Here is a 24,757-nt window from a genome sequence, read left to right as displayed (position 1 = left end):
ACTCCATAATTTGCGTGGGCGCTCCGTAAAAATAGCCGGCGTAAGCGCGCGTAATTTAAATGATCCCGTAGGGGGCGTGGATCATTTAAATTAGGCGCATTCCCACGCCGAACGTAGTGCGCATGCTCCGTCGGGAAAGTTTCCTGACGTGCATTGTGGTAAATGACGTCGCAAGGACGTCATTTGCTTCAACGTGAACGTAAATGGCGTCCAGCGCCATTCACGATTCACCTATGCAAACAACGTAATTTTTAAAAATCGCGACACGGGAACGACGGGTATACGTAGCATTGGCTGCCCCTGCTAATAGCATGGGCAGCCTTACGTAGAAACTGACAAACGCAAACAACGTAAAATGCGGACGCAGGGCGCGCGTACGGTTGTGAATCGGCGTGAGTATGCAATTAGCATACTCTACGCTGACCACTACGGGAACGCCACCTAGCGTCCATCGTAAGAAAGCAGCCTACGATACGACGGCATAAGAGCCTTATGCCAGTCATATCTTAGGCTGCAGTCGGCGTATCGAGCTTTCTGAATACAGAAAAGTCGATACGCAGCGCAATTGCTTACTGAATCTACCCCATGGACTTTAAGGGCTCTTTCACACAGAGCGGACCGTTTTTGTGTCCGTCGGCTCAGCAGGGATTCCCGCTGAGCTGTCGGCGGACAGGGCGGTCCCCGCACACAGTGCAGGGACCGCCCTGTCTTTCCTCTGCTCTCCCCTATGGGGAATCGGATGAAGACGGACCGTGTGTCCGTCTTCATCCGTTCCGCCGGACGGAAGAAAAAATAGGGTTTTCTTCCGTCCGAAAAACCGGATCCCGACAGACGCAGATGGTTGCGGACGCTCCATCCGCCAACGGACGCAATCCCATAGGGATGCATTACAAGTCCGTAAACGGACTTGTAATGAACAGACGAACGGTCCGCTAATGTGAAAGGGGCCTAATGGCATCCCAGTCTTAGTCCGGAGGGTTCCATATTGAGTTGGCCCCGCCCTTTGCAGCTATAACACCTTCAACTCTTCTGGGAAGGCCGTCCACAAGGTTTAGGAGTGTGTCTATGGGAATGTTTGACCGTTCTTCCAGAAGGGCATTTGTGTTGGAAGAGAAGGTTTGGCTCACAGTCTCCGCTCTAATTCATCCCAAAGGTGTTGAGGTCAGGACTCTGTGCAGGCCAGTCAAGTTCCTCCACCCCAAACTCACTCATTCATGTCTTTATGGACCTTGCTTTGTGCACTGGTTCAAACAATTTCGTGGGGTTTTGCTTTTCAGGGGTTGGCCCCCTAAGAGCCGGTTCACACTGGGGCGATTCGTCAGGTGACTCAGCCGCCTGACAAGTCACGTCCCGTTGTATTCAATAGAACCGTTCTAATAGGAGCGACGCAAGTCGCTCTGACTTAGAAAAAGGTTCTTGTACGACTTTGGGGGCGACTTGAATTGACTCCTATACAGAAGTCATTTTGCAAGTTGCCTCTGAAGTCGTCTTCAGGACGCCTGGCCGAGTCGCCCCCGAAGTCGTGCCGCCCCAGTGTGAACCGGCTCTTCGTTCCAGTGAAGTGAACTCGGCATAACAAGACAATTTCATGCTCCCAGCTTTGTGGGAGGAGTTTGGGGATGGCCGCTTCCTGTTCCAACATGACTGCGCACCAGTGCACAAAGCAAGGTCCATAGACATGGATGAGTGCGTTTGGGGTGGAGGAACTTGACTGGCCTGCACAGAGTACTGACCTCAACCAGATAGAACATCTTTGGGATGAATTAGAGAGGAGACGGCGAGCCAGGCCTTCCCGTCCAACATCAGTGCCTGACCTCACAAATGCAGTTCTGGAAGAATGGTCAAACATTCCCATAGACACCCTCCTAAACCTTGTGGGCGGCCTTCCCAGAAGAGGTGAAGCTGTTATAGCTGCAAAGGGTGCGCCAACTCAATATTGAACCCTCCGGACTAAGACTGGGATGCTATTAAAGTTCATGTGCGTGTATAAAGGCAGGCGTCCCAATACTTTTGGTAATATAGTGTATGTACAATGTGCCAAGATGGACCAATGTGAATATGCTTGGCTGCTTCTCTGATGAATGCTCTCCTTGCCCGGCCCGGTCAGTTTAGGTGGACGGCCATGTCTTGGTAGGTTTGCAGTTGTTCCATACTCTTTCCATTTTCCGATGATGGATTGAACAGAAGCTCCGTGAGATCTTCAAAGCTCGGGAGATTTTTTTTTATAACCTAACCCTGCTTTATACTTCTCCACAACTTTACCCCTGACCTGTCTGGCGTGTTCCTCGGCCTTCATGATGCTGTTTGTGCACTAAAGTTCTCCAACAAACATCTGAGGGCTTCACAGAACAGCTGTATTTCTACCGAGATTAAATCACACATAGGTGGACTCTATTTAGGTGACTTCTGAAGGCAATTGGTTCTAGATTTTAGTTAGAGGGTATCAGAGTAAAGGGGGCTGAATACAAATGCCCCCCCCCCCCCCACTTTTTTCACATTTATTTGTATCATTTTCCTTCCACTTCACAATTATGTGACACTTTGTGTCGGTCTATCACATAAAATCCCAATAATATATATTTGTTTTTGGTTGTAACATGAAAAAGTGTGGAAGATTAAGGGGTATGAATACTTTTTCAAGAGGCCATGTTGTGCGTTACATATTTGTGACACGTGAACCAGGTCTATTTTGCATTGCTTTCTTCATTCACTGGCACTAGCCCTCCCACCGACACCAACAATGGGGGCACTAGCCTTCCCACCGACACCAACAATGGGGGCCGCTAGCCTTCCCACCGACACCGGGGGGCACTAGCCTTCCCACCGACACTGGGGGGCACTAGCCTTCCCACCGACACTGGGGGGCACTAGCCTTCCCACCGACACTGGGGGCCGCTAGCCTTCCCACCGACACTGGGGGCCGCTAGCCTTCCCACCGACACTGGGGGGCACTAGCCTTCCCACCGACACTGGGGGGCACTAGCCTTCCCACCGACACTGGGGGGCACTAGCCTTCCCACCGACACTGGGGGGCACTAGCCTTCCCACCGACACCAACAATGGGGGCGCTAGCCTTCCCACCGACACCAACAATGGGGGCGCTAGCCTTCCCACCGACACCAACAACGGGGGCGCTAGCCTTCCCACCGACACCAACAATGGGGGCGCTAGCCTTCCCACCGACACCAACAATGGGGGCGCTAGCCTTCCCACCGACACCAACAATGGGGGCGCTAGCCTTCCCACCGACACCAACAATGGGGGCCACTAGCCTTCCCACCGACACCAACAATGGGGGCGCTAGCCTTCCCACCGACACCAACAATGGGGGCGCTAGCCTTCCCACCGACACCAACAATAAGGGGCGCTAGCCTTCCCACCGACACCAACAATGGGGGCGCTAGCCTTCCCACCGACACCAACAATAAGGGGCGCTAGCCTTCCCACCGACACCAACAATGGGGGCGCTAGCCTTCCCACCGACACCAACAATAAGGGGCGCTAGCCTTCCCACCGACACCAACAATAAGGGGCGCTAGTATTCCCACCAACCCCGACACTGGGGGGCACTAGCCTTCCCACCGACACTGGGGGCACTAGCCTTCCCACCGACACCAACAATGGGGGGCGCTAGCCTTCCCACCGACACCAACAATAAGGGGCGCTAGCCTTCCCACCGACCCCGACACTGGGGGGCACTAGCCTTCCCACCGCCACCGGGGGCACTAGCCTTTCCACCGACACTAGCCTTCCCACCGACACCAACAATGGGGGCGCTAGCCTTCCCACCGACACCAACAATAAGGGGCGCTAGCCTTCCCACCGACACCAACAATGGGGGCGCTAGCCTTCCCACCGACACCAACAATAAGGGGCGCTAGCCTTCCCACCGACACCAACAATGGGGGCGCTAGCCTTCCCACCGACACCAACAATAAGGGGCGCTAGCCTTCCCACCGACACCAACAATAAGGGGCGCTAGTATTCCCACCAACCCCGACACTGGGGGGCACTAGCCTTCCCACCGACACCAACAATGGGGGGCGCTAGCCTTCCCACCGACACCAACAATAAGGGGCGCTAGCCTTCCCACCGACCCCGACACTGGGGGGCACTAGCCTTCCCACCGCCACCGGGGGCACTAGCCTTTCCACCGACACTAGCCTTCCCACCGACACCAACAATGGGGGCGCTAGCCTTCCCACCGACACCAACAATAAGGGGCGCTAGCCTTCCCACCGACACCGGGGGCACTAGCCTTCCCACCGACACCGGGGGCACTAGCCTTTCCACCGACACTAGCCTTCCCACCGACACCAACAATGGGGGCGCTAGCCTTCCCACCGACACCAACAATAAGGGGCGCTAGCCTTCCCACCGACACCAACAATAAGGGGCGCTAGCCTTCCCACCGACCCCGACACTGGGGGGCGCTAGCCTTCCCACCGACACCAACAATAAGGGGCGCTAGCATTCCCACCAACCCCGACACTGGGGGGCACTAGCCTTCCCACCGACACTGGGGGCACTAGCCTTCCCACCGACACTGGGGGCACTAGCCTTCCCACCGACACCGGGGGCACTAGTCCTCCCACCCGACACCGGGGACACTAGTCCTCCCACCCGACACCGAGGACACTAGTCCTCCCACCCGACACCGGGGGCACTAGTCCTCCCACCCGACACCGGGGGCACTAGTCCTCCCACCCGACACCGGGGACACTAGTCCTCCCACCCGACACCGGGGGCACTAGTCCTCCCACCCGACACCGGGGGCACTAGCCTTCCCACCCGACACCGGGGGCACTAGCCTTCCCACCCGACACCGGGGGCACTAGTCCTCCCACCCGACACCGGGGACACTAGTCCTCCCACCCGACACCGGGGGCACTAGTCCTCCCACCCGACACCGGGGGCACTAGCCTTCCCACCGACACCGGGGGGCACTAGCCTTCCCACCGACACCGGGGGGCACTAGCCTTCCCACCGACACCGGGGGGCACTAGCCTTCCCACCGACACCGGGGGGCACTAGTCCTCCCACCGGCGACACTAGTCCTCCCACCCGACACCGGGGGCACTAGCCTTCCCACCCGACACCGGGGGCACTAGTCCTCCCACCCGACACCGGGGGCACTAGTCCTCCCACCCGACACCGGGGGCACTAGTCCTCCCACCCGACACAGGGGGCACTAGTCCTCCCACCCGACACAGGGGGCACTAGTCCTCCCACCCGACACCGGGGGCAGTCCTCCCACCCGACACCGGGGGCACTAGTCCTCCCACCCGACACCGGGGGCACTAGTCCTCCCACCCGACACCGGGGGCACTAGTCCTCCCACCCGACACCGGGGGCACTAGTCCTCCCACCCGACACCGGGGGCACTAGTCCTCCCACCCGACACCGGGGGCACTAGTCCTCCCACCCGACACCGGGGGCACTAGTCCTCCCACCCGACACTAGCCTTCCCACCGACACTAGCCTTCCCACCGACACTAGCCTTCCCACCGACACTAGCCTTCCCACCGACACTAGCCTTCCCACCGACACCCTTCCATTTTTACCTGGTGATCCTGCCAGTAACCCACTTCCAGTCTTAGGGTGACAACGCTCACTTACTGTGCTGACTTTTGGGAGGAGTTATGCAAATATCTAAATGCCTAGATGGGCGACTTGGCAGGTCGTATTTGTATGCACCCCCCCCCTGGGTGACACTGACACGATGCTGAGCCTCCATGATTGAAAAAACAGAAATCCAATTAATTAAAAGGGGCGGGGCCAGAGACCACCAGGATGGGGGAGGAAAGAGCTGAACAGTTACAAAAGAGAAAAAAAATCCATGAAACTTTAACATTTTTTATTAAAAAACAGATGATAGCAGCGACACGGATTGTACAGAACAGACACCTTTTGAGGATTACATGGATGTATGGTGCAGGGGGGTGGGGGGCGGGGCTTATTCCAGCTCTTTATACCGCTCCAGGATCAGCCGCTTCATGTTCTCCCGGTACGATTCTCCTGCTGGCTTCGGACTGCCTGAAGACTTGAGACGCTTCCTCTCACTTTTGTCACCCAAAAGTTCACTGCAACACAAAACACAGCGGATGTCACACAGGAGACGAGGCGACACGGGACTGGCAGAGGAGACAGAGAAGGGAGGGGAGGCGACACGGGACTGGCAGAGGAGACAGAGAAGGGAGGGGAGGCGACACGGGACTGGCAGAGGAGACAGAGAAGGGAGGGGAGGCGACACGGGACTGGCAGAGGAGACAGAGAAGGGAGGGGAGGCGACACGGGACTGGCAGAGGAGACAGAGAAGGGAGGGGAGGCGACACGGGACTGGCAGAGGAGACAGAGAAGGGAGGGGAGGCGACACGGGACTGGCAGAGGAGACAGAGAAGGGAGGGGAGGCGACACGGGACTGGCAGAGGAGACAGAGAAGGGAGGGGAGGCGACACGGGACTGGCAGAGGAGACAGAGAAGGGAGGCGAGGCGACACGGGACTGGCAGAGGAGACAGAGAAGGGAGGGGAGGCGACACGGGACTGGCAGAGGAGACAGAGAAGGGAGGGGAGGCGACACGGGACTGGCAGAGGAGACAGAGAAGGGAGGGGAGGCGACACGGGACTGGCAGAGGAGACAGAGAAGGGAGGCGAGGCGACACGGGACTGGCAGAGGAGACAGAGAAGGGAGGCGACACGGGACTGGCAGAGGAGACAGAGAAGGGAGGCGACACGGGACTGGCAGAGGAGACAGAGAAGGGAGGCGACACGGGACTGGCAGAGGAGACAGAGAAGGGAGGCGACACGGGACTGGCAGAGGAGACAGAGGGGAGGCGACACGGGACTGGCAGAGGAGACAGAGGGGAGGCGACACGGGACTGGCAGAGGAGACACAGAGGGGAGGCGACACGGGACTGGCAGAGGAGACAGAAGGGAGGCGACACGGGACTGGCAGAGGAGACAGAGAAGGGAGGCGACACGGGACTGGCAGAGGAGACAGAGAAGGGAGGCGACACGGGACTGGCAGAGGAGACAGAGAAGGGAGGCGACACGGGACTGGCAGAGGAGACAGAGAAGGGAGGCGACACGGGACTGGCAGAGGAGACAGAGAAGGGAGGCGACACGGGACTGGCAGAGGAGACAGAGAAGGGAGGCGACACGGGACTGGCAGAGGAGACAGAGGGGAGGCGACACGGGACTGGCAGAGGAGACACAGAGGGGAGGCGACACGGGACTGGCAGAGGCAAAGAGAGGAGGCGACACGGGAATGGCAGGCGAGAGAGTGGAGGTGACAAAGGATGGGCAGAGAACAGAGATGAAGCGACAAAGGATGGGAAGAGAACAGAGAGGAGGCGACATGGGACTGGCAGAGGACAGAGTGGAGGTGACGAAGGATGGGCAGAGAACAGAGATGAGGTGGCATGAACAGAATTTCACATACTACAATGGGGGGGTTTTCACACAACTGTGAGCAACAATTGGGAGCTGGTTGCCTCAGCGGGAGGGTAGTAAAGAAAACCTGCCATGTATCACTGCTCACCTCCTGAAAATGCCAGTCAGCTGGCTGTGGGTGGCTTATGAATCACAGACCTAAAACAATCCCTTCTCTTGTTCCAGGTCAGTGACTCAACTGGACAGCCAAGCAATTAGCATTTTCAGACTGAGAAGACTGCAATGGAAGCCTACATCTGTCATGTATGAGAGATCCCCTTTAAATACGGCCCCAGAGATATTGTAGACTCCAGAAATACAAGCAGCGGAGATCTGCCACGCACGGGGCCGAAGATGCCCGTCTGCCGAGTCATCTGATCTGCCCGTGTATTTAGCCCTGGTCTGTACAATCTGCGTTGGCTCTTTTAGCTTTGGTGATCTTTTATAGTGTGTGGCTTTACCCGTGTTGGCCGTACAGCGAGTGTGAATGACGGAGAAACAAACGCACAGTAACAATCCGCTGCTGGCGGTCATACGGCTGTCCTGGATCTCTAGGACCTCCAGACACACAAAAACCTCAGAACCTAAACACTTATTTCTAGGCCTCCATACAATCTCATTTTACCTCTTTGCTCCCTGCCACACATATGCGTGCCACACACCGATATAAAAAAAAAGTGTGATAGTTCAGGGATGCCCCCCCTCCACCAAAACACTCTGGTTAGCCAATGGCTGAGTGCACCAATCGGGAGCCAGTCAGCTGCTGGTTTTCCAGCTTGCTTGTCCGACACAAGCCAACCAAATCCCCCGTCTTCTGTCAGACCGACTCCCGTACACATCGGCCGTTTTTTTTTTATTGAACCGCCCGATGTTGCCCGACATTCGGCCCGTGTGCACTAGGCTTAAGGCTGTACTTCTTGTGCAATGGACCCTCAGTTTTACAAGTCAGAATAATCTAGTTAAAGCGGAGCTCCACCCAAAAGGGGGAGCTCTGCTTTGCTGCCTCCTCCCCACTTTTCGGGCGAGTGGGTACCTGGTTTTGACAGGTACCCGCTCCCACCTAAGCTGGCCACAGTGAACATAGTCGGAAGTTTAGCCCCCCCCTCTTCTCCTTCCCCCGCCGCCTGGCCATTCACAAAGCGCAGCGTGCATGCGCAGTAGGGAACCGGCTGTGAAGTCGCAAGGCTACACTTAAGGGTCCTTTCACATGGAGCGGACCGTTTCTGTGTCCGCCAAAGCTCAGCGGGGATTCCCGCTGAGCTGTCGGCGGATAGGGCGGTCCCCGCACACAGTGCAGAGACCGCCCTGTCTCTGCTCCGCTCTCCCCTATGGGGGATCGAATGCAGACGGACCGTCTCTCCGTCTGCATCCGATCCGTTCCGCCGAACGGAAGAAAAATAGGGTTTCTTCCGTTCGCAAAAGCGGATCCCGACGGACGCGGACGCTAGCGGATGCTCCATCCGCTAACGGACGCGATCCCATAGGGATTCATTACAAGTCCGTTAACGGACTTGTAATGAACGGACGAACGGTGCGCTAATGTGAAAGGACCCTAAGGCTTACCTTAACCGAGATGGTGGTTGAACCGAGTGTCGATAGAAAGAAAGAAAAAGAAAAAGAAAGAAAAAGAAAAAGAAAGAAAAAGAAAGAAAAAACCTGCCCCCCCCCCTACTCGCACTACCGTAAACCGCCCGCTCACCCTAGCCCCCCCCCCCCCCCCCCCGCCAGGGGGGAAGGTGGCGATCAGTAGGCCTTACCTAAGGCTGCTCATCACTACAGCTCGTCGTGGGAAGTGCCGGGCCCTTTGTTTCTCCTTCTGGCCAAACAGGAAGCTGGTCCCGATACCCAATTGGCCGGGAGGAGAAGCAGGAAGACATTAGCCAATATTAATTTGCTATTGTAACCCAGCTGGGTGGGCTCAGGACGCACTGCTCTGCGCCCCGAACCCACCCTTTTTTTAAGCCAATAAGAGCTTCCGACTCTAATCGCATGCTTAAAAAAAAAAAAAAAATCCCACTCAAGTCCATGCGTCCGGCGCCCTGCACGTAGAATAATGGTGCAGCAGGTACAGTATTTGTAGCTGCTGACTTATTTTTTTTCTGAAGGAGCCTGGAGCTCCGCTTTAATGTCATTGCATGGTTCTCGATGTACTGCTTCTTCCATGTACACAGTAGAAAACTAATATTCTTGTAAAACTCTCAGGGTTCAAGACTAGGCCCCGCCCTGGAGGTACAGTATACTATATACATGTCCCAAAGCAGAACCTAGACACAGAGCAGATAAAGTTCTTTATCTCAGCAAGGAGCATCAATGTGGGTCCCATGACTTCCAATGATGGAACACAATATAATTGAGCATCTCTCTCATACATGGACAACCCTCAGACCTCAAGCCATGGAGGAACCACAGGATCCAGGCTCTGGCTGACTAGATGCACTATATTGTCAAAAGTATTGGGACACCTGCCTTTACACACATGAACGTTAATGGTATCCCAGTCTTAGCCCATAGAGGTCAATATTGAGTTGGCCCCGCCCTTTGCAGCTATAACAGCTTCAACTCTTCTGGGAAGGCCGTCCACAAGGTTTAGGAGTGTTATAGCTGCAAAGGGCAGGGCCAACTCAATATTGAACCCTACGGACTGGGATGCCATTAAAAGATCATGTGCGTGTAAAGGCAGGCATCCCAATACTTTTGGGAATATAGTGCACATTGGGACCCCTCAGCAGTAGCAGGGCCCACACCTTGTACAGTGCAAACTATGGGTGAGAGAATTTACCTTCTGGTATCTTCACCCTTTGCTTTCCTTTTCTCAAAAGTGCAGACCTCGAGGTCCAGGCCTTCATCTGCCTCCTGCTGAGAGTAAAATAACATGACAGGTCTCCGCCATATGGCTGCAGATACACAGCAGGAATTCTTTTTTGTTGGGGTGGGGGGGGGGGGGGGGGGGGAGAGGAGAGAACATGCAGGAGGCAGACAGAATGGTAAATGGTGATTATAATGCGCAAACCAAGCAGTTCAGATCAGGGCCTTGCACACGGTGCAGTATGGGTCAATTGGCACATAGCGTACATACACCAGGCACTACAGGTGGGTCACGGGCAGTGTGCATGCACCAGGCACTACAGGTGGGTCACGGGCAGTGTGCATACTACAGGTGGGTCACGGGCAGTGTGCATACACCAGGCAGTAGAGGAGGGTGACGGGCAGTGTGCATACACCAGGCACTACAGGTGGGTGACGGGCAGTGTGCATACACCAGGCACTACAGGTGGGTCACGGGCAGTGTGCATACACCAGGCACTACAGGTGGGTCACGGGCAGTGTGCACTACAGGTGGGTCACGGGCAGTGTGCATGCACCAGGCACTACAGGTGGGTCACAGGCAGTGTGCATGCACCAGGCACTACAGGTGGGTCACGGGCAGTGTGCACTACAGGTGGGTCACGGGCAGTGTGCATGCACCAGGCACTACAGGTGGGTCACAGGCAGTGTGCATGCACCAGGCACTACAGGTGGGTCACGGGCAGTGTGCATGCACCAGGGCACTACAGGTGGGTCACGGGCAGTGTGCATGCACCAGGCACTACAGGTGGGTCACGGGCAGTGTGCATACACCAGGGCACTACAGGTGGGTCACGGGCAGTGTGCATACACCAGGGCACTACAGGTGGGTCACGGGCAGTGTGCATACGCCAGGCACTACAGGTGGGTCACGGGCAGTGTGCATACACCAGGCACTACAGGTGGGTCACGGGCAGTGTGCATACACCAGGCACTACAGGTGGGTCACGGGCAGTGTGCATACACCAGGCACTACAGGTGGGTCACGGGCAGTGTGCATACACCAGGCACTACAGGTGGGTGGGTCACGGGCAGTGTGCATACACCAGGCACTACAGGTGGGTCACGGGCAGTGTGCATACACCAGGCACTACAGGTGGGTCACGGGCAGTGTGCATACACCAGGCACTACAGGTGGGTCACGGGCAGTGTGCATACACCAGGCACTACAGGTGGGTCACGGGCAGTGTGCATACACCAGGCACTACAGGTGGGTCACGGGCAGTGTGCATACACCAGGCAGTAGAGGTGTGTGCGGTGTAGTGTGCATGCACCAGGCACTACAGGTGGGTCACGGGCAGTGTGCATACACCAGGGCACTACAGGTGGGTCACGGGCAGTGTGCATACACCAGGGCACTACAGGTGGGTCACGGGCAGTGTGCATACACCAGGGCACTACAGGTGGGTCACGGGCAGTGTGCATACACCAGGCACTACAGGTGGGTGATGGGCAGTGTACATACACCAGGCACTACAGGTGGTGATGGGCAGTGCGCATACACCAGGCAGTAGAGGTGGGTGCGGTGTAGTGTGCATACACCAGGCCGTAAAGGTGGGTGATGGGCAGTGTACATACACCAGGCACTATAGATGAATGGAGATGCGTACAGAATACACGTGTACAGAACATGCAGCACAGTGCAGACATAAGAGCAGAACTCTGAGCGGGCAGCGGCATTGTCCGCCATGCTTTTTGTATTATCGCACCTGTTGGGCTCCCTCTTCCTCTCTCTCCAGCATCTCCAGCTCTTTTTTGGCCTGCAGCAACCTCCGCTGGATGCATTGATTCTCCTGCCAATAACATCCACATTCAGTCTCTTGAACCTCAGTACACACCTTCCCTGCCCTGGAGCCCTCACCCGCTTTTCTTCTCACCCCTCCCTGAAGAAACGTGTACCCCCTGCCCTGGAGCCCTCACCCCTCCCTGAAGAAACGTGTACCCCCACCCCTGGAGCCCTCACCCGCTTCTCACCCCTCCCTGAAGAAACGTGTACCCCCAGCCCTGGAGCCCTCACCCCTCCCTGAAGACACGTGTGTACCCCCACCCCTGGAGCCCTCACCCCTCTCAGAAGACACATGTGTACCCCCAGCCCTGGAGCCCTCACCCGCTTCTCACCCCTCCCAGAAGACACATGTGTACCCCCAGCCCTGGAGCCTTCACCCGCTTCTCACCCCTACCAGAAGACACATGTGTACCCCCACCCCTGGAGCCCTCACCCGCTTCTCACCCCTCCCAGAAGACACATGTGTACCCCCACCCCTGGAGCCCTCACCCGCTTCTCACCCCTCCCTGAAGAAATATGTGTACCCCCACCCCTGGAGCCCTCACCCACTTCTCACCCCTCCCTGAAGACACATGTGTACCCCCACCCCTGGAGCCCTCACCCGCTTCTCACCCCTCCCTGAAGACACATGTGTACCCCCACCCCTGGAGCCCTAATCGGCTTCTCACCCCTCCCTGAAGACACACGTGTACCCCCACCCCTGGAGCCCACACCCGCTTCTCACCCCTCCCAGAAGACACGTGTACCCTCACCCGCTTCTCACCCCTCCCTGAAGAAACCTGTGTACCCCCACCCCTGGAGCCCTCACCCGCTTCTCACCCCTCCCTGAAGAAACGTGTACCCCCACCCCTGGAGGCAACACCCGCTTCTCACCCCTCCCAGAAGACACATGTGTACCCCCACCCCTGGAGCCCTCACCCGCTTCTCACCCCTCCCTGAAGACACATGTGTACCCCCACCCCTGGAGCCCTAATCGGCTTCTCACCCCTCCCAGAAGACACATGTGTACCCCCACCCCTGCAGCCCTCACCCGCTTCTCACCCCTCCCTGAAGACACATGTGTACCCCCACCCCTGGAGCCCTCACCCGCTTCTCACCCCTCCCTGAAGACACATGTGTACCCCCACCCCTGGAGCCCACACCCGCTTCTCACCCCTCCCAGAAGACACATGTGTACCCCCACCACTGGAGCCCTCACCCCCTTCTCACCCCTCCCAGAAGACACATGTGTACCCCCACCCCTGGAGCCCTCACCCGCTTCTCACCCCTCCCTGAAGAAACATGTGTACCCCCACCCGCTTCTCACCCCACCCTGAAGAAACATGTGTATTTATACAGACACCTACAGGTCTGCAGCTCTCATTGGCCCTCTTATGACTTATTACCCCCCTCCTGGCAAACTCACAAGAGTAAGAGAGCTGTGCATGATGTCATAAGCCTAGGCCAGTGATGGAGAACCTTGGCACCCCAGATGTTTTGGAACTACATTTCCCATGATGCTCAGGCACTCTGCAGTGGAGATGAGCATCATGGGAAATGTCGTTTCAAAACATTTGCGGTGCCAAGGTTCACCATCACTGACCAGACAAGAAACAGGAAGTGGGCTGTACAAGGTATTTACTGGCAGAAAAAAAAGGTTCAGTTTTAAGGCGTACATCTGATGTCATCCTGTACAATGCAGGGCCATCAGTCCAGCATTTTATTACAGGAGGATGCAGAAGGCCCCACCCACATTACGAAGAGTCAACAAAAGGAGAGCACAGGCGGTAGCAAGAAAGCAAAGTCATAAGTGTCCGATGCAATGTCGCAGTCCTGCTAAAAATCACAGATCACTGCCATTACTTAAAAAAAAAAAAAAAAAAAAAAAAAACCATAGATCTATCCCCTATTTTGTAGGCGCTGTAACTTTTGCGTAAACCTATCAAACGCTTATTGCAATTTTTTTTACCAAAAATATGTCGAAGAATACGTATCGGCCTAAACTGATGCAGAAATTTGTTTTAAACCCAAAAAATTGTGATTATAGCAAGAAAAAAAAAATGTATATATATATATATTTTTTAACTACTTGCCGACCAGCCGCCGCAGTTATACGGCAGCAGGTCGGGTCCCCTGCGCGAGGTCACGTAGATCTACGCCACCTCGCGAAGCGCCCCCCGCTCGCCCCTGGTGCGATCACCGCCGGGCACCCGCGATCGCTCCTTACAGCTCCCGGTCCGGTCAGGGGGAGAAATGACTGATCGCATGCTGAACAGCGATCAGTCATTTCCCCATGTCAGTCCCACCCCCCCTCAGTTAGAAGACACCCAGGGAACATACTTAACCCCTTCCCCGCCCCCTAGTGTTAACCCCTTCCCTGCCAGTGGCATTTTTATAGTAATCCAATGCATTTTTATAACACCGATCGCTATAAAAATGCCAATGGTCCCAAAAATGTGTCAAAAGTGTCCGCCATAATGTCGCAGTACCGATAAAAATTGCTGATCGCCGCCATTACTAGTAAAAAAAAAAATTAATAAAAATGCCATAAAACTACCCCCTATTTTGTAGATGCTATAACTTTTGCGCAAACCAAACGCTTATTGCAATTTCTTTTTTACGAAAAATATGTAGAAGAATACGCATTTTTTTTTAATATATTTTTGGGGGATATTTATTAAAGCAAAACATATTCTATTTTTTTCAAAATTGTCGCTCTATTTTTGTTTATAGCGCAAAAACTAAAAACCCGCAGAGGTGATCAAATACCACCAAAAGAAAGCTCTATTTGTGGGGTACAATTGTCAGTTGAAGTGATGCAGTGCAGTATCGCAAAAAATAAATACAAAAAAAGGCCCGGTCATTAAAGGGGCAAATGCTTATGGGGCTGAACTGGTTAAAGAGGCCGAATCACAGGGGAGTGTGCATGTATTATAGAGATGTACTGACGGTAGTATTACAGTGCCTTGAAAAAGTATTCATACCCCTTGAAATTTTCCACATTTTCTCATGTTATTATTTCTCATTGTCCATATTATTTCTCATGGTCCATCACATAAAATCCCAATAAAATACATTTAAGTTTTTTGGTTGTAATATGAAAAAAATTTGGAAAATTTCAGGGGGTATGAATACTTTTTCAAAGCAGTGTAATGGCCATAATAAATACACTTTAAAGAAGGGGACAGGATCGCATGGAGCACTGGTGAGACCCAGGCTGCACAGCCCCCCCCCCCCCCCCCCCCCCCAATGAGGCGACAGGCAGAACTCCCAGCAGCCCTCTCAACCGTCTACACCCCCCCGCCCCAGGTGACAGGCTGCACCCCCACCCTGAGAATGGGTAACACATAAGACAAAGACGGCTGACCCGGACTGACACTCACCTCTTGCTCTCTCTGCTGCAGGTACGCAAGCTGCTTCTGAGACTTCCTCATCTTCTCCTGAATTGCAATATTTTTCTGTCGGAAAAAAACAAACAGATTGCAGTCAGTAAACGGAAGATTTAGGCGCCCCGCGGTACAAGGGCGGCCAGTGGTGGGTAGCTGTCCCATGGTAAGATGAGGGCCAATACACAGGACAGACTTTAACCCCTCGCGGACCGCCCCACCGACACCCACAAGGCGGATCTAGAGAGGACACCAGTCCTGTGGATGGGTGGCCAAGTGCTGCCCTGGTACGTCACTGCCCGCTTCCGGGTTCAGGGCGTGCCCGAGTTTGTCAGCAAGTCCCGACCAATGACTGATGGCTGGAACCTGCTGATCGGCTGTGTCCAATCACAGCCCAGAACCCTGTGCCGACAAGCAACACAGAGCTCTGTACAGAGGGAACGATCTCTCTGTTTCTTATCCCTGCAAATCAGGGATAAGAAACAGATCTACAAGTAAAAGCAGTAAAAACTTTACACATAATCTACTTTGTTAGGAACACGTTTAACCCCTTGATCATCCTACACAGGGCCGATCTGCTCTATAGGCTCACTATGCAAGGCGCTTAGGGCCCTGCAAAGCTGCGAAGGGCCCCCCAAATTAATAGAGGCCCCGCCTGGTGAGAAGTCATTTTCGCCCCCTCACCCCACTTCTCAACTCGCTGGCTGCATGGGAGGGGAAGAGGTAAGAAGTCCCCCGCTTCTCAATTTAATGTAAGATGTCATTTCCGACAGCAGAACACCCCCTCCCCACACTTCTCAACTTTCTTTAATGTGACATGCCACTGTCGTCAGCGCCCCCCCTGATTCTCATTTTTAATGTGCCATGTCATTTTGCTTAGGGCCCCAGGGAGGTCAGGATCGGCACTGATCCTACATGTCAACTCCTTCCCAGCCAGTGTCATTAGTACAGTGACAGTGTATAGTATTAGCCCTGATAACTGTATGGGTGTCACAGTGGATGTCAGCCCCCCCCCAGTGTCAGTTTGCATTATTGTGGTTCCAATATATAAGTTGCTGATCGACGCCATTAGTAGCATTTAAAAACAAATCCTGTATAAATCCTTTGCGCTATAACTTATGCAAACCAATCAATATACACTTATTGGGTTGTTTTTACTGTGTAAATGTCACTGGCAGGAAAGGGGTTAAATGTGTTCCCTAGGGAGGGATTCTAACTGTAGGGGGAGGAGACTCACAAGGGGAGGAGACCGATCGGTGTTCCTCTGTACTGGGAACATACCATCAGTCTCCTCTCCCCTGACAGGAGGTGAATCTTGTGTTTACACACACAGATCCACGTCCCTGCTGCGCGACAGGCAATCGCGGGTGACCGGCGGACATCGCAGCCGCCGGGCACGCGCAGTGGCTCCCAAGTGACGCGGCGCGCCCCCTAGAGGCCCGGGAAGCCGAGGACGTCCTATGACGGCCGCCCTGGAGGGACGGAGTGTTCCTGCACCCGTCATAGGTCTATAGCTGGGTAGGGAAGTGCTTAATACTAGGAAAGGACTGTGAATATGTTAAAAAAAAATGTTTCTCGGGGTGGAGCTCCGCTTTAAGCATTATTATTATTGTTTACATTTATGTGGGAAGAATTACCTTGTGCAGGTCTGAGAGGTTCTTGTGCTTCATCAGGGTATCCTTACTGGGGAATTGCCTACGACACAACAAGCACACCAACTTCTTCCAGTCGATCAGCTTGTCGTAATCGGTGATGCTGGAGGTAGCGGGGGCGGGGAGCTTAGGCTGAGGTTTAGGTATCGGTGCAGGTTTCAGTATCGGTTTCAGTATCGGTTTCGGTGCAGGTTTAGGTATCGGTTTCGGTACGGGGAAAACGATTGGTTTAGGCACTAGTTTGGCAACAGGCGGTGGAGGTGGGGAGGCGGGCTTCTTCTTCTGTAATTGGGGCAGTATCACTTTAGCGCTCTCCTCCTCTTCTTCTTCCTCCTCCTCCTCATCGCTGTCCTCCACATACGCCCCAAGCAGCCCCAGCAGAGGGTTCACTATTGGCTGTATAGATTAAAGAAAAGAGGCGAGACGCCCAGGAATGAGATAAATTAGCGTAGAGATAAAATATCGACCTGAAAATTGACACTGCTAGTACAAGGCCACACGTTGGATCGCACCTCACCCTATTGGGGGAGATTTACTAAAACTGGAGAGTGCGGAATCTGGTGCAGCTGTGCACGGGAGCCAATCAGCTTCTAACCTCAGCATTGACAAAAAAAAAAAAAAAAAAACGGAAGCCGATTGGTTTCTATGCAGAGCTGCACTGGATTTTGCACTCCCCAGTTTTAGTGAATCACCTGTGTGTCCTTATCAATCAGAATCAGGTCTCTGCATTAAAACATAAAAGGCAAAAAATAAATCAAAATGAACAAAATTCGTGGTAGAAGAGGGGATCCGTGCTCGGAGAGGAGATGGGGGGGGGGGGGAATGTGTGGTAGAAGAGGGGATCCGTGCTCGGAGAGGAGATGGGGGGAGAATGTGTGGTAGAAGAGGGGATCCGTGCTCGGAGAGGAGATGGGGGGGGGGGGGGGGGATGTGTGGTAGAAGAGGGGATCCGTGCTCGGAGAGGAGATGGGGGGGGGGGGGGGGGGGGGAATGTGTGGTAGAAGAGGGGATCCGTGCTCGGAGAGGAGATGGGGGGGGGGGGGGGGGGAGAATGTGTGGTAGAAGAGGGGATCCGTGCTCGGAGAGGAGATGGGGGGGGGGGGGGGGGAATGTGTGGTAGAAGAGGGGATCCGTGCTCGGAGAGGAGATGGGGGGGGGGGGGGGGGGAGAATGTGTGGTAGAAGAGGGGATCCGTGCTCGGAGAGGAGATGGGGGGAATGTGTGGTAGAAGAGGGGATCCGTGCTCGGAGAGGAGATGGGGGGGATTTGTGCTAGAAGAGGGAATCTGTGCTCAAGGAGGAGATTGGTGGGGGATATTTGTGCTAGAAGAGGGAATCTGCGCTCAGGAGAGGAGATGGGGGGGGGGGGGGGGATATTTGTGCTAGAAGAGGGAATCTGCGCTCAGGAGAGGAGATGGGGGGGGGGGGATATTTGTGCTAGAAGAGGGAATCTGCGCTCAGGAGAGGAGATGGGGGGGGGGATATTTGTGCTAGAAGAGGGGATCTGCGCTCGGAGAGGAGATGGGGGGGGGATTCGTGGTAGAAGAGGGAATCTGTGCTCGGAGAGGAGATGGGGGGGGATTCGTGGTAGAAGAGGGAATCTGTGCTCGGAGAGGAGATGGGGGGGGATTCGTGGTAGAAGAGGGAATCTGTGCTCGGAGAGGAGATGGGGGGGGGGGGGGGGGGATTTGTGGTAGAGGAGGGAATCTGCGCTCAGGAGAGGAGATGGGGGGGGGGATATTTGTGCTAGAAGAGGGGATCTGCGCTCAGAGGAGATTGGGGGGGGGGGGGGGATTTGTGCTAGAAGAGGGAATCTGTGCTCAAGGAGGAGATGGGGGGGATTTGTGGTAGAAGAGGGAATCTGTGCTCGGAGAGGTGATGGGGGGGGGGGGCTGATTTGTGGTAGAAGAGGGGATCTGTGCTTGGAGAGGAGATGGGGGGGATTTGTGGTAGAAGAGGGAATCTATGCTCAAGGAGGAGATTGGTGGGGGGGGGGGGGGATTTGTGCTAGAAGAGGGAATCTGCGCTCAGAGAGGAGATGGGGGGGGGGGGGGAATTTGTGGTAGAAGAGGGAATCAGTGCTCAAGGAGGAGATGGGGGGGGGGGGGATATTTGTGCTAGAAGAGGGGATCTGTGCTCCGAGAGGAGGGGTGGAGATGTGTGCTAGAATAGGGGATTTGGGGGGTGGGGGGATTTGTGCGAGGGGGGGGGGGCTTGTGCTAGGAGCAGCGGCAGGACAACATGGTGTCACCCTGGTGACACCTACCCTAGTGATGCCACTGGGTCATAACCTACAAGCACACAGGGGTCACATTACCTGAGCAGGCTCTTCTTTCTTCGCCGGCACCGGGGGCGGTAACGGCCTCTTAAATGCCTCTTCCTCCTCCGTCTCCTAAATGTAAAAATCTGGGTTATACTTACAGTAAAGCAGATTAAACATTACCAGAATCTCCATCAGCGGGAACCGTCTGAGATTCTAACCATGTATGGAGGAGGCTGAATGTACAACAAGCCTGCTGGATTTTGCATGCCGCTACCAATAATCACTGTGTTCTTCCACGCGGAGATGGCTTCACCTGCCGGGAGAACCCAATGGCTCCGCGGGAGGGATTCCCATCAGCACTGTTTGTGCCCCGCAGTCTTCTGGGACACCAACAGGTCCCAGAAGACTGCATAGACCATTCACGATGCACAGTACAACCCGCGTATGCGCAGTGGGCACCGGCCAGTGAAGCCGCAAAGCTGTCACTGGGCGCCCATAGTGAAGATTCCGGGGCCGAAGACAACGGGCAAGACCGACTGGCGTGAGCACACTGCTGGATCATGGGACAGTTTTTGTTGCTGCTTTTATTTGTTCCCACAGGTGACTGGAACTCTGCATTAATGTAAAAAATATATATATATATATATATATATATATATATATATATATATATATATACACACATAATAAAAAAAAGTTTAGGTATCAGAATCCCACCCTCACTCTTCCCCCTTTTACTTACCTAAACCCTTCATTTGGTCCAGCACTGGGCACGTCTGCAACTCTCCTCCCCCTTCTGTCAATCAAAGCCAGTGATGATGGCGCAGGGGGCCAAGTCTCATTGACACAGACAGCAGGGCTCGAGAGCGAGCACGCACAAGTGCCCCCCTCACTGGCTTTGCTGGGTCACTGGGAGCCATTGGCTCCCGCTTATGTCAAAGGCAGTGATGATGGGGCAGGGGCTAAGTCCATTGACAAAGACCGTGGGCCTCGAGAGCGAGCACGCACAAGTGCCCCCCCCTCACTGGCTTTGCTGGGGCACCAGGAGCCATTGGCTATCACTTCCGTCAGTCAAAGCCAGTGATGATGGCGCGGGGGCCAAGTCTCATTGACACAGACAGCAGGGTTTGAGAGCGAGCATGCACAAGTGCCCCCATGGAAACTGGCTTCCTGTGGGTGGGGGGCACTGGATAGAGAGGAGGAGCTAGGAGCTTTGGCAGGGGACCCAAGAAGAGGAGGTTCGGGGCTGCTTTGTGCAATTTTCTTGCACAGAGCAGGCAAGTATAGACAAAAAATATTTTCCTTTACAACCAATTTAATTTGCAGAGATTGTCTCACTTCCTGTATGGCCAAAAATGTTATATATATATATATATATATAAAACATTTTTGGCCATACAGGAAGCGAGACAATCTCTGCAAATTAAATTGGTTGTAAAGGAAAATATTTTTTGTCTATTCTAGCACAAATATATATATAAAACTTTTTTTAATTAATAAAAAAAAATATTATTTTATTATCAATTTAAATAAATATATATATTTTTTATTAATTATGACAGGGATTATAATCCTCCCTTGCTCTATCCAAAATGAAAAAAAGTTTTGCCTGTAGTTCTACTTTAATCCCGCCCCCCCCTATGTGTATAACCGGCACATAATATTCCCTCCCCCCCTCAGACACAGCGAGTGACTCCCGCTCACCTCAGTGAAGCCTCTTCTGGTGCGACTCGGTTTCTCCTTTGCGTCTTTCTCAGAATCGCGGTTGGGATAATCATCCCGCTTCTGCTGCAGAGAGATAAGATGCTGTTATTGAACAGATAAGGCCAGGCACACAACCCAGACTCCAGACCTCAATCCCATAGAAAATATGTGGAGGGAGCAGAAGGTTCGAGTTACCAAAACGCCATCCCTGAACCCTTAACCACTTCCATACCGGGCACTTACGCACCTTCCTGGCCAAGCCAATTTTCAGCGCTGTCGCACTTTGAATGACAATTGCACGGTCGTGCTACACTGTACCCAAATTACATTTTTATAATTTTGTTCCCACAAATAGAGATTTCTTTTGGTGGTATTTAATCACCTCTGCGATTTTTATTTTTTGCGCAACTAAAAAAAGACCGAAATTTGATTTTTTTCTGTTAATTTTTTTTGTAAAAAAGTACGTTTTCTTCTTCAATTATGGGCACCGATATAGCGGCACTGATGGGCACCGATGAGGCGGCACTGATGGGTACTGGGCATAGATGGGCACTAAGAGGTGGCATTGCTGGGCATCATTACAGTCAGTGCCCATGTTGCCAGTCAGTGCCCATTTGTGGGCACTGATTGGCATCGATTGTATTAAATTTTTTTGTGCCCATTTTGTCTCTATTGAGCACCAGGGGGCACTCCCTGGTGGTCCAGTGTTGGCATCCGAGGGGGGGCTGCGCTGATAAACAAGATGGGAGATGCAGGGTGTCAGACTGACACCCCACATCACCGCGCGCCCCCCACGGGCGCGCGCCGGCATGTAATCCTGCAGGACGTCAATAGACGTCCAGTCAGGATTTCACAACCACTTCCCGGACGTCAATTGACTATTGACCGGGCGGGAAGTGGTTAAAGGGGTTGTAAAGGTACAATTTTTCCCCCCCTAAATAGCTTCCTTTACCTTCGTGCAGTCCTCCTTCACTTACCTCATCCTTCCATTTTGCTTTTAAATGTCCTTATTTCTTCTGAGAAATCCTCACTTCCTGTTCTTCTATCTAACTCCACACCGTAATGCGAGGCTTTCTCCCTGGTGTGGAGTGTCGTGCTCGCCCCCCTCCCTTGGACTACAGGAGAGTCAGGACGCCCACTAACACACAGCTCCTTTCTCCATCTGCAACGTAGAGAGCGTCCTGACTCTCCTGTAGCCCAAGGGAGGGGGCGAGCACGACACTCCACACCAGGGAGAAAGCCTTGCATTACTGTGTGGAGTTACAGACAGAAGAACAGGAAGTGAGGATTTCTCAGAAGAAATAAGGACATTTAAAAGCAAAATGGAAGGATGAGGTAAGTGAAGGAGGACTGCAGGGGACAAATACTCCCCCCCCCCCCCCCCCCCCCCCCCCCCCCCCTGTAGGTTCAATGCCCACTGTAGTTGTATCTTTGCACTTGACAGTTATGTCGTACATTTAAACTGAGTCTTATGACGTCATTTTGGCATCAGAGGGGCGGGGTTGGGCCGCAAAGGCTTGCACTGATTGGTGGACTGTCTGATAAATACTTTCGGATTTGTACTGCACTTTGTCACCTGCCTGATGAAGGGGCCCTGCGTGGCTCTGAAGCTTTGCTGTATGTTTACAGTGTGAATAAAGCTTTGGACCCTTTGGATGAACATTCCTCCATTTAGGAGCTTACACACAGAGTACAGGAAGGGCAGAGAGAATACCTCAGATTTGGGCTCGTTGTAGACGGAGTCTGTTAGCGGATCCACGTAACATCCGGTTTTGGGGTCAAAAATATAACTTGGACCTTCTTCAGCTGCAAAAGAAAAGATTCATGTTAATGGAGCAGGTTGTAACTAGGGTTGTCCCGATACCACTTTGAGACCGAGTACAAATACCGATACTTTTTTTTCCAAGTACTCGCCGATACCGATACTTTTTTTTAAATGTCATGTGACAGTATTTTTTTTACAATTTTTATTTTTTTTACAGTGATTTTTTGTTTTTGTGTTTTTTTTAGGGGGGGGGGGGTGGATTGCCTTTTTTTTATTTACATTTTTTTTTATTGTTAAATATTTATTACAATTTTTTTTTTTTTAATCAGCCCTGTTGGGGGTTTTTAGGAGAGATATCAGGGGTCTTAACAGAACTCTGACATCTCCCCTTTAAGACAGAGAAAGGGACTAGGGACACAGATTGCCCAGGCCCTTTCTCTGCAGCCTCAGCTGAAATGAATGGAGAGAAGCTCGGAACACGGGGGGGGGGGGGGGGGATAGGGGAAGAGCACAGCACGGAACACGGAGGGGGGGGGGGGGAGAGCACAGCACGGAACACGGAGGGGGGGGGGGGAGAGCACAGCACGGAACACAGGGGGAAAGAGCACAGCACGGAACACGGGGGGGGGATAGGGGAAGAGCACAGCACGGAACACGGAGGGGGGGGGGGGGAAGAGCACAGCACGGAACACGGGGGGAAAGAGCACAGCACGGAACACGGGGGGGGGGGGGGGGAAAGAGCACAGCACGGAACACGGAAGGTTTTTACCCCCCCTCTTCACGACCAAGGCACTTTTTGCTATTCAGCACTGCGCTACTTTATTTGGTAATTGCGCGGTCATGCAACACTGTACCCAAATGACGTTTAGATCATTTTTTTTTTCAGACAAAGCTTTCTTTTTGTGGAATTTCATTTCGCAGCACGATGGAAAGCTCACCTCTGAATCCCGGGTAGGCGAAGGGGGGTTTCCTCTGGCCTCTCTGTTTCCGGTTCTACATGGAGAATTGTAGAGATTAAGTCACAATTCATGAAGTCTAAATCACAATATCACACAAATCTCAGCCCCATCAATTGCCCTCACCTTGCCGGGAGATGACTTGTTGCCTTTCCAAGACTTGCGTTCAGTCCTACGAGAGGAAAAAGAAAAAATCTGGTCAGTTTAGGAGGATCTGGGCCTTGCTTTGTACACAACGCGCTTCATTTACGAGAAGAAGGGGTTAAGGGTTTCCCATTGAAGAATATGGCTAGGACTCAGGAACCTCCCTCAAAGGAGAGGAGGAGGAGGAGGAGGAGGAGGAGGAGGAGGAGGAGGAGACTCTAGTATAGTGATGGTAAACCTTGGCACCCCAGATGTTTCGGAACTACATTTCCCATGATGCTCAGGCACTCTGCAATGTAGTTGAGCATCAAGAAAACGACGGGGACGCCACCCCCGACAAGAAAACGACGGGGGACGCCACCCCCGACAAGAAAACGAAGGGGGACGCCACCCCCGACAAGAAAACGACGGGGGACGCCATTCCCGACAAGAAAACGATGGGGACGCCATTCCCGACAAGAAAACGACGGGGGACGCCATTCTCCACACCCAATGACGGGGACACCCTTCCCCACACCCAATGACGGGGACACCCTTCCCCACACCCAATGACGGGGACACCCTTCCCCACACCCAATGACGGGGACACCCTTCCTCACACCCAATCACGGGGACACCCTTCCTCACACCCAATCACGGGGACACCCTTCCTCACACCCAATCACGGGACACCATCTCACGGGACACCATTCACCAATGATGTCTGTCCGACTTTAGAAAAGGTCCCTGCACTACTTTAGTCCGACTTTGATACGACCTCAATGCCACAGAGTGTAAAAGTCACTCCAGAGTTGGATGGAAACTCGTGCGACCTAGGTATGGACCAAGGATCCTTTCACGCTTGTGC

The 24,757-nt window shown here is 53.7% G+C and overlaps 1 protein-coding gene across 1 annotated transcript in view; it reads right to left on the bottom strand.

Moving 5' to 3' along the window:
• Positions 1-5,842: 5,842 nt before the first annotated feature.
• Positions 5,843-24,757, bottom strand: part of LOC120944980 (RNA-binding protein 6-like) — a 53,910-nt gene continuing 34,995 nt past the window's right edge. The window contains exons 12-21 of the mRNA XM_040358783.1: positions 23,893-23,938; positions 23,749-23,803; positions 22,760-22,851; positions 21,046-21,129; positions 19,396-19,470; positions 17,065-17,475; positions 15,425-15,499; positions 11,986-12,069; positions 10,212-10,285; positions 5,843-6,083 (exon numbers count right to left, since the gene is read on the bottom strand). Coding sequence (XP_040214717.1) covers positions 5,957-6,083; positions 10,212-10,285; positions 11,986-12,069; positions 15,425-15,499; positions 17,065-17,475; positions 19,396-19,470; positions 21,046-21,129; positions 22,760-22,851; positions 23,749-23,803; positions 23,893-23,938 — 1,123 coding nt within the window. The 3' untranslated portion in view covers positions 5,843-5,956. The remainder of the gene's footprint in view (positions 6,084-10,211; positions 10,286-11,985; positions 12,070-15,424; positions 15,500-17,064; positions 17,476-19,395; positions 19,471-21,045; positions 21,130-22,759; positions 22,852-23,748; positions 23,804-23,892; positions 23,939-24,757) is intronic.

The sequence above is a fragment of the Rana temporaria genome, chromosome 7 (genome assembly GCF_905171775.1).
Source record: "Rana temporaria chromosome 7, aRanTem1.1, whole genome shotgun sequence".
Taxonomy (NCBI): Eukaryota; Metazoa; Chordata; class Amphibia; order Anura; family Ranidae; genus Rana; species Rana temporaria.
The sequence above is the reverse complement of the archived record's forward strand: the minus strand, read 5'-3'. Positions and strand labels throughout refer to the sequence as shown.